This window comes from Echinops telfairi, unplaced genomic scaffold (assembly GCF_000313985.2).
Source record: "Echinops telfairi isolate 266 unplaced genomic scaffold, ASM31398v2 ScPeMD7_1713;HRSCAF=2227, whole genome shotgun sequence".
NCBI lineage: Eukaryota > Metazoa > Chordata > Mammalia > Afrosoricida > Tenrecidae > Echinops > Echinops telfairi.
In genome coordinates, this window is record NW_022105611.1 from 6,550,457 (window position 1) to 6,560,679 (window position 10,223).

The 10,223-nt window shown below is 48.2% G+C and overlaps 1 protein-coding gene across 1 annotated transcript; it reads left to right on the top strand.

Annotated features, from left to right (window-relative positions):
• The first annotated feature begins 46 nt into the window (after nt 1–46).
• Nucleotides 47–4,393, top strand: FZD4 (frizzled class receptor 4). The gene is made up of 2 exons (XM_004708885.4): nt 47–238; nt 2,349–4,393. Exons 1-2 carry the CDS (start codon nt 107–109, stop codon nt 3,675–3,677), a joined length of 1,461 nt encoding a protein of 486 aa, XP_004708942.1. The 5' UTR covers nt 47–106; the 3' UTR covers nt 3,678–4,393.
• The last annotated feature ends 5,830 nt before the right edge of the window (nt 4,394–10,223 follow it).

The following is a 10,223-nucleotide window of genomic DNA, read 5'->3' on the forward strand; positions in this document are numbered from 1 at the left end:
CGTCGGGCTCCGTCTGCGGCTGCTGCTGCCCCTGCTGCTGCTCACCGAGCCGGCGCGGGGCTTTGGGGACGAGGAGGAGAGGCGCTGCGACCCCATCCGCATCACCATGTGCCAGAACCTCGGCTACAACGTGACCAAGATGCCCAACCTGGTGGGGCACGAGCTGCAGACGGACGCCGAGCTGCAGCTGACAACTTTCACGCCGCTCATCCAGTACGGCTGCTCCAGCCAGCTGCAGGTGGGCGTCCCTCCCCCCTCCTCCCGGCCCCAGCCCCTACGCCTGACGGGGCCGCTGGGGCAGGGACGCCCCAACTAACTTTGCGGAACCCTTGCCAAGTGGAGCCCCTCAGTCCTTTCCTAGCCTGAAGGATCAAACTCCTGGAAATGTGATTTCTATCCCCACCCCCACTTTTCTGTCCCTTCTCAGGGCCTGGAAGCCAAAACGTTGTGTAAGTCATCTGGCCTGCTAAAGAACCCACTCATCCACCCCGCCCTTCCGCACCTCTCCCCTGCCCACCGAGTCTGGCCCAGCCCCGAACCCCAGAGGAGCTCAGGGTTATCTTTGCCAAGGATTCCGGCCGCTGCTAGGTGGGGGGAGCAAGTCCCTGGCAGGGCATCCAGCTGCACGCAGCTAAGACTTGGAAGGAAAGAGGAGACTGGAACTTCTCCCTCCTTGTCCCCTCCCCGACAGACCTCTCTTCTCTCCAGTATTTCTGGGGTGAATTATTAGATGAAACACCACGGTGGACGGCCCCTCCTCGCGGGATCCCAAAAGATTGTAGAGGTCACACAGGAAGGCATGGTTGCCTTCAGTGCTTTCTCCTCTGGGTTTGAGGTCAGATTTAGCAGTTGGAGAGTGTGAAAACACAGCTTGGGGAAAAGGTGACGGTGTGGACAAACTCCAGGAAAGCAGTTTGTATCCTGAGATATGCAGTCATTAACTTCTTAAGAAAAGAAAGAAAGAAAGCTTATGTAATGATACAGCAAATGCTCATACATAGACTGGGTGATAATGCAGAAAACAACCAACTTGTTTCTGTAAAGACTGAAAGTATAAGAAGTGTTAACACTGGCCGGTGAGACTCCCAGCCACTTTTAGAAACGAGAAAAGGGAGAAGTTAGAGGGTGGTGGGGCAATAGAATGTACTGGTCCTGGCTCCAAGCTTCAGAAGTCTGTGGGTCTGGCTGTAACTTCTGAAAGATAAGAAACAGACATGCAGCTTACTGACTAGGTGCGTGTTTTCACATAGATCATTTTAAAAGTTGGATTGCGGTTTCGAAAAGATGGTTGGGATTAGACCTGGTGCTGGTGAAATGTCCCTTTGGAAGTTTCAGAATTGGGGAAGTAGGTTATAACAGCCTACGAAATAGTCCTCCAGCTTTCAGTTTGGAAACAGCACACAGCCTGACATCAGTGGCAATTTGGTTGGAAAAACAGCTTTTGCAGGGATATATATTTTTAATTACATGTATCCTGGGGAAGCGGCCAAGCTGTTTTTGAAGGACAGGCCTGTATCCCTTTACATGCTGGAAAATAGTTACTTGTAACTCTAGACTTCATAGACAACATCTGTAAGGAGCCAAGCAGACTGTTTATCAATGCTGGAGGAATTGAGGACAGCAACTGGAGTCTCCCCTGCTGGTATTACAGTTTGCAGGGACTTAACATTTACATTTTCCTATTGGACTTCATTATTATTCATTGAGGAAACCTGGCCAAACAAACCCCTGGTGACCAGAGACCTCAATCTGCCTCACATCCTTCAGTCAAACAATGTCCCAATTAGGACATTTTTATGTTTCAATATGGAACTGATTTTTCAGAAGGGGGGGGGGGGCAGAGGATAAGGCAGAACACAAAGAATGTTAGCCAAAGAAAGACAACCTATGCTTTCTAGTATTGAGGTTTTTTTGTGTGTAAAGATATGGAAATGAAAATAAACTATTCCCCCCAACAAAAAGAAACCACCCTAACAACGAAATGACCGCTATTTGTTGAATCTGTTCACCTCTTTCCAATCGTATCTGAAAGGGGCGGGGGCTTGAAAGCCAGTTTTCAAAGGTTTATGTCCTTGAGTGTTGTGTGGAAAGGGATTGTTCTTCAAACACCACCCCCCCCTTTAAATTGTTCTATGTATTTTTATTCCCCTAGAAAAGATTACGAGACTCAAACTAAGAGAAGTGTATAAATGATGGGTTATTAAGCACACTTGTGTGAGGTCAGAGTAAACAGTCCTACTTTCAAAGTAGATATGTATGTACATTGCAGGATGCATGCAGCTCGGTTTTGTGCAAGCCTTTGGCCCCAACTTCTAAGTCATTGTTTTCTTTGTTCATTACTTTTCCAGTTCTTCCTTTGTTCGGTGTATGTGCCCATGTGCACAGAGAAGATCAACATCCCCATTGGCCCATGCGGTGGCATGTGCCTTTCCGTCAAGAGACGCTGTGAACCAGTCCTTAAGGAATTTGGATTTGCCTGGCCGGAGAGCCTGAACTGCAGCAAATTCCCACCCCAAAACGACCACAATCACATGTGCATGGAAGGGCCGGGTGATGAAGAGGTGCCCTTACCGCACAAAACCCCCATCCAGCCGGGGGAAGAGTGCCACTCCGTGGGAACCAATTCGGATCAGTACATCTGGGTGAAAAGGAGCCTGAACTGCGTTCTCAAGTGTGGCTATGACGCCGGCTTATACAGCCGCTCAGCCAAGGAGTTCACCGATATCTGGATGGCCGTGTGGGCCAGCCTGTGCTTCATCTCCACCGCCTTCACAGTCCTGACCTTCCTGATCGATTCCTCTCGCTTTTCCTACCCTGAGCGCCCCATCATATTTCTCAGCATGTGCTATAATATTTATAGCATTGCTTATATTGTCAGGCTGACTGTGGGCCGGGAAAGGATATCCTGCGATTTTGAAGAGGCAGCAGAGCCTGTTCTCATCCAAGAAGGACTTAAGAATACAGGATGTGCAATCATTTTCTTGCTGATGTACTTTTTTGGAATGGCTAGCTCCATCTGGTGGGTTATCCTGACGCTCACTTGGTTTTTGGCAGCCGGACTCAAATGGGGTCACGAAGCCATTGAGATGCACAGCTCTTATTTCCACATCGCTGCCTGGGCCATCCCTGCAGTGAAAACCATTGTCATCTTGATCATGAGACTGGTGGATGCGGATGAACTGACCGGCCTGTGTTACGTTGGGAACCAGAACCTGGACGCCCTCACTGGCTTCGTGGTGGCTCCCCTCTTCACCTACTTGGTGATCGGGACGTTATTCATCGCCGCTGGGTTGGTGGCCTTGTTCAAAATCCGCTCCAACCTGCAAAAGGATGGGACAAAGACGGACAAGTTGGAAAGGCTGATGGTCAAAATCGGAGTCTTCTCCGTGCTGTACACGGTCCCCGCCACCTGTGTGATTGCCTGTTATTTCTATGAAATCTCCAACTGGGCCATCTTCCGGTATTCTGCGGACGACTCCAATATGGCGGTTGAAATGTTAAAGATTTTCATGTCTCTGCTGGTAGGCATCACTTCAGGCATGTGGATTTGGTCAGCCAAGACTTTTCACACATGGCAGAAGTGCTCCAACAGATTGGTGAACTCTGGGAAGGTAAAGCGAGAGAAGAGAGGGAATGGTTGGGTGAAGTCCGGGAAAGGCAATGAAACCGTGGTATAAAGCCCGCCAGCCTCCACAGGGCCCTCGTTTCCGAAGGGGGGTGGGGACATGAGCATTTCACTGGAAATGCTGCTCAAAACTGTATGCAATAAATCTCAGTTTGAACAAACAAGTAACACTGCAGCGAGCCCCCTCCCCAGTCCAGTCCCCCACCCCCTCCCCCCAAACACACCCTTCAGCATCCTAAAACTAATGCTTTTGCTGCAGACTCTGGGAAGATCCAAACAGAAGAGCCAGTCACAAGGCGTTCAAAGCTGTGAAAACAAAGAAAAATCAAACTTGACCACTTTAGCAGGTTGCAGCTTGGCATGTGGAGGTCCTGCCTAGATCCCAGGCAGCCCAGGATGAGGCTGCATTTCCTTGCAAGGGTGGGATTTGATCCCATAATTGGAAACCTGCAGGGAGAAAGAATAGCTTGGGGGTTTTTTGAACCCTGTTGAGATTTAAATGCAAGCTGGGTCTTTCAAATAGCAAAGCAATCTATAAACACTGGAAACGCTGGGTTCAGAGAAGTGTTACATGAGTTTTGTGTTTGGCTGGTCTAACGTAAACATCTTCAGCCACGCGGTGTCTGCTGTTGACAGTGGGGTGGCTGGCTCTCCCCAGAGCGGGTGTCAGAATCCGTCAGTGCCTTTGTCATAAAGCAGATTTGTTGGAACAAACGAGCACTGTACAAACACACCTAAGGTATCCAGTGGGGTTTTCTTCTTTCTCTCTCTCTCGGAGTGTAGGATCTCTGTGCTGGGTGGCTTACCATTGGCTTCCTGTGGCATTTGAAAATCCCAAAAAGGGATTTTCTGATAGGAATTTCAGCACTCCCAGTGAGGGGGACGTGAAGGACGATTCGCTTTCTGACAATCACTTAATTCAGAGGAAACCGAGATTTACCAAGTCTACTTACCTTACCGACCCCCAAGACTGGCATTGAGCAATTGGGATTTAATATATCTTCCTTTGTGTGATTGCATCTGTGCAGACGCCAGTCTGGAGGGGCTGAAATGTTAAATTTCTTGGCAACTTGGCATTCACACAGATTAGCTGTGTAATTTGTGTGTGTCAATTACAATTAAAAGCACATTCTTGAACCGTGACACAGTATACTCGCTGACTTTAAAACTATAGTCAATTTGCAGTCTCAGAATGATAGTGCCTTCCCCCTCCCCTTCAGCCTAAGAATGTTATCTGAGTCTTGTCGACTTACAACAATGGGGACTTTTCCAATTTTGTAAAGGGAACTGAGGACAGCTAATCCAACCACTTGGAGCATAATTGTTTCCTTGTAATTGGCAAAGGCTCCTTATAAGATTTCCTGGGAGGCAGTGTGGCCTGGAGTATTTATATGGTGCTTAATGAATCTCTAGAAGACCAGCCAGGAGCTTGATTGGTTAGCAGGGGATAAAGTGTGGGTCCTATGAAATGAACGGCAAACTCTTGCGGCACTGGTCTTAATTGCCTTTTGTGGAGGTCTCCACAGCCTTTCAGATTTACGCTTTACCTTCCTTACAAGGGGGTACACCCCTCCCAGCCTCTCCAAAGTTGCAGTGCTTTTAAAATTGTAACTGGCTTCTCTTATTAACCTGCCTCAGGCCTTCTCCAGGTCTCTGGGGCAAATGGTTGACAATGTCACAGGTTGCTCTCCTTCTAACTCATACCTGTCTTGGCTTTAGTTCCTGCTGTGCTGTGACTCATTTATGCATGCATTCATTCATGCCTATTTAAAGCAGGCAGGAGAACTCTCTTGTATGTTCTCCTCTGTGGAGAAACATGTCCAGGGGCTCAGAATTACAAATAGGGGGTCAACATTCTGGAAATAAAACACCAAGTACATCTCCCCTTTGTTTCTGGGCAGTTGTTGACCTGTTGAGACGATGCAGCATGTATCTTGGAAGGGAAAGTATGTATTTTGGGAAAGTATGCATGTACTTTGGAGGACTTTTGAGGCAGAAGCTAAGTGGGCATGGATGGCCCATGCTGCTGCTGTCTGCCAAGGCCGAGTGCCTTGGCTGGACTCTGGGTCAGGGCTCCCAGAGCATGAGAAATAGCCCCTGAAAGGGCCAGTTTAACTCTGTCTCAACATTGCTTAGGAAAGTAAAATGCGAACTGCTTGCAGCCAGTTCCCATCACTGCCTGGGGCCCTGGAGCAAGCACCCAGGGGCAGAGCCTGCCCTTACTCACGCTCCGGTCTAGTGCCTTGGGAGTTGGGCAGAGACTCTGGCCCCAGAAGCTCAGGAGCATGCAGTGGAAAACTGGCCTCACTGTCAGGAGCTTTGGGCTTGTATGGCAATTTTCCTTGGACTGGTTCCGCAATCCAGTGACCAAGGCAGCACCGAGCGGGGGCCCAGGCGTGGAGATCATGTTCGCTAATTTCCAATGATTGGATAATTCTAATACAAGTCGCCCAGTGAACCCAAGACATTTGAGCGCTGGAGCTAGTGCCTTAACAATTCGTGGCTTTTAACACTCCTGTTCCACAAATCTCTTGCCTTCTCTGAGTGGGAAGTATATTTAATCAAAAGTGGCCTGTTGGTGCAGACTGGATTAGTAGCCTTAGCAATGAATGTCACCAGGTTGTAGGCCTTTCACATGCCAGACAATGCAGAGTGTTTACAGTTTCAGGAAAGGAACTTGGTGGCCAAGGAGTCGGTTAGCAATTACCTCAAAATGACTCCATCTCCTAAACTTGTAATTTAAAAAAAACCATTTACCAGCATGTTTATTGAGTGCCAACTGTGTGTAAAGTCCTGCATTAGGCATCTTCGGGACGTCAGAGAGGATGCGCATGTCTGTTCAGGGGTGACAGCTCTGTTCCAGGTGATGCAGGCTGATGACGAACTTCGCTGTTGGTTTTGTGAAGAGGCAGTGCTCCCCTGAAATTTCTATCTCATTGCCTCCATCCCATAAACCCCTTCTTCAACTCATGTCACCTCAGGAACATTTTTTCCTATATAAAATATCTGGGTTTTGATTTTTTTTTTTTCTTCAAAAAGCATCAGCTCCGGTTTCTGACCATGTCTGTGGAGTCCCTGGAAAGACTTTGAGACTAAATTATGAGGACATGCGCCCCCCACGTCTAATGGCTTTGGGCACAGACAGTGTGGTGTGCTCCAGGTGACTCGTGTAAGTAAACTTGAGGACTGCACCTTGTAAGGAAACGGTGAAGGTGAGATTTGGGACAGGGAGAGCTGAGGTTGGTTCAAAAAGTTGGTAAAAAGATAATGGGATTTGTATGTGTGTGAATGTTTTGAAGCCCCCTGTTGGGATTATCACTCCTTACAAAAATCCCCCAGCCTCCAGAGATTTTGTTAAGTGTCGCTCCATTGGGCCTCCTCCCTGGCAGGTGTCTTTTTCCTAAGGGCCAAGCCTAAAGGAGCCAGAAGGAAGAGGGCTTTGGGGCGGGACTGGCTAGAACCACCTAGCTGAGTCGCCTGATTGATTCATGTATTTGTTCCCTGCTGGAGACCCACTTCCTGATCTCTGAGACTGTGTGTTGGCAGCTTGCTTAGGGGCATGAAACCGGAGAAATGACACATGTGATTTCCCTGAGATGTTCTCTGACTTTCCTTTCCTGGTCACACTCTCTTACCCCAGAATGTAAGCCACTTCTGTCGTTAGCTTCTGAATTATGCTACCCAGCTTCTTGCTTACTCCCTGGTCCCCTCCTGGCCATTGTGTACTTGGGGGACTCAGCAGGGATCCGAGAATATAAAGGTGTCTTCAGACTCACCCTGGAGGGACAGAGTCAATGGAAAAGCATTTCCCTAGCAAGGCGCACTCCGGCATATGGTAAGGTGGCCTCCGCAGCAGTTGGGAATAAATGCCACAAAGGACAGACTTTGGAAGGAGCCACTTAGAATCACCCTCCATCCTGAATTAGTTCTGCAGTGGAAGGCGCTGGAGAGAGTCGCTGGTCCAGAGAGCCTTGCCAACTCACGGAACTTTAACAGTTCTTTTTGTTCTTTTCTTGTATTTGAAATTGGAGGCTCAGTCTGGGTCTGTATTATGTCTGGCAAAGGACCTGCTTATCATTTTTCCTTGGCCTCGGTTGCAGGTCTTGCAAACTCCTAGGAGGACACTTTGCTCCTATCAAGGATCAGATACTAGCGCCCTGAATAATGGATTCTGTTTCACTGCGGCCTGGCTAGCTCTCCGGGGCTGCCTCTTACGCCTGACAGTACCAGGAGGGAAGTGAAGCTAGGGTTCCCCAGAAGCCGCTTCCCCTTGGTAAACCTCTTGCCTATTTCTGTTTCTGATTTGCCTTTTCCTCATCTTTGAATTAGTAAAGTCTCAGTATTCCCCCAGGCCACCTGTAGAGGGCCTACCTGGGACCCTATATGAGCCATGTCCTCAAAGCTTTTGTACCTCCTTGATCTACAACATTCAGTCCATGACCACTGTCATCCCAGAAGGCTTCTGAGAACAGAGGCAAGAGCAGCCCTGCCCTGTGAAGGTGGGGGTCGGGTGGGGTGCATCTCTCCAAGTTGTGGACGTTTCCAAATCTTGTTCAGGGGCAGTTGGGGTTTGGGAGAGAGAAGCAGCTTCTTATGTCTCTCCCAGTGGGGCCTGTAGAAAGCTCTGTATTGTTTTCCTACCTCACCAACAATGTTGTCTAAGGATTTGGGGCTCTTTGTAAGGAAGGTGGGATAAATATCAGATATGAGGATAAAAGATGGCCCAACCTGCTCTGTGCAGCAGCTACGTGTGTCCCGCGCCACCCCACAGCTCAGCGGCTTTGACTCAGCCTGGGGCACTTCCAGGTGTTTGACGTAGAGGTACCAGGCCAACTCCTACTGCACAGGCCCTGAGTGAATCGCAGAACTTCAAAGGAAATGGACCCTGCTATTAAGGATGTATAAAGCGTGTCTGCATTGATGTCTGTACTGTACATTTCTAATTTATCACTGTACAAAAAGAGAGAGAGGGAAAGAAACCTTGCTATTTAATTTTTGTATCAAAGAAAAATAAAGTTTTGTTTATTAACTGGTGTGTGATTTGGCAATATTCCTGAAGGTGTATGATTGTCCCTGGGAAACATACAGGCCCCGCAGTGAGAAAGAGAAGATTCATTCCATTTGCAGGACAGAGTTGAGAATTGCTGTCTGTGAGAGCCTCTTTTGTTTCTATTTTTTTCTTTTCTTTTCCTTTTTTTTTTTTTTTTGCTGGAGCTATTTTTCCCCTCAGGGATTTATCCTAGGTCACCAAACCCCCAGAGACCAAGGTCAGGGGGATTTATCACTGCTGTGGTCATCAGAAAGGGAGCCCTGGTGGCATAGCATGTTATAAGTGGGGCTGCTAACTACAAGGTCAGCGATTCAAAACCACCAGCTGCCCTGTGTGAGAAAGAGGAGGCTTTCTGCTTTTCAGCCTCAGAAACCTATGAGTCAACAGGCCGTTAGTGAATTTTGGAGTTTCTGGTCATCAGTCACACCCAGGTGGGTCCCATGATGCTTTGGACATCACTAGAGTCTGCAAGCTGACTCCCAATGATGACTCCTTGCATTTCCAGTGTATGTGATGGTTTATTTTTATACACCTTTCAAATGCCCTTGATCTGGTGGCCTGAAGAAATTTCCCAAACAATGCTACCACTTTGGATGACTTTTTTAAAAGGACATTTAATTGTGATAAGAGTTGTACGTGCCCCCAATAAAATGATTTTAAAAAAATTTTTTAATAAAAAGATTTATTTTTTACACCTCAAACTCACCCTCCCTCGCCCCCAGCTATACAAACGTTCTGGGTTGTTGTTTGTTGTTGTTAGTATATAGACATGGAAGTGTGTCGAGTCAGTCTGCCAGGAAAATGACTTACCTAGCTAAGTTTACGAAAGTATGTGTGGTGGGTGTCCCCATAGCCAATGAAGCCATTGGGCAAAGCCATTATCAGAACGGTGTCAGGGGAGCACATAAAACCAGGGGCAACACAGACCCAGAGGGCAGGAGAACATGTGACAGTGGACATGTCTGCTGATGTGAACATCACCTTCTTAGTGGACCGACAGACTGCTGCCATTTGTTAGCTTCCCCTGACCCCCACCCCGGTTTGCTGTGAATCAAAAACCTAGCATATGAGAGCCTGAGATACTATTTTCCTTATCTGCAGACGGCTATTGTACTTTTATCTCAAACCTTCAGGGAAAGGGAGGCACGTGATCCAAACGCTCTGCCGCTAAGGAAGAGGTAAGGAAGGAACAACCTGGTGGTGGTGTGGTTACTCATTGGCCTGTGATCCGCAAAGTCAGCAGCTTGAAAGCACCAGCCGCCCCTCCGGAGGAAGACGGGACTCAAGGCTCCTGTAGCAAGTTCTACCCTCTCCTTAGAGGGCCAACTCTGAGTTGGCATCCACTTGACGGCCCTGAGTCTGGTCATTTGGTTTATACGGTAATGAGCCTAGGTGGAATAAGCTTTGGGCTGTTAACCAAAAGGAGGGGGTTTGAAACCACCATTTCTTGGGAGCAGGATGGTACAGCCTACTTCTGTAAAGATTTACAGCTAGGGGACACCTGGGGAGGGGCGGGATGGGGGGGTGCAGGAGGCAGTTCTACTTTGC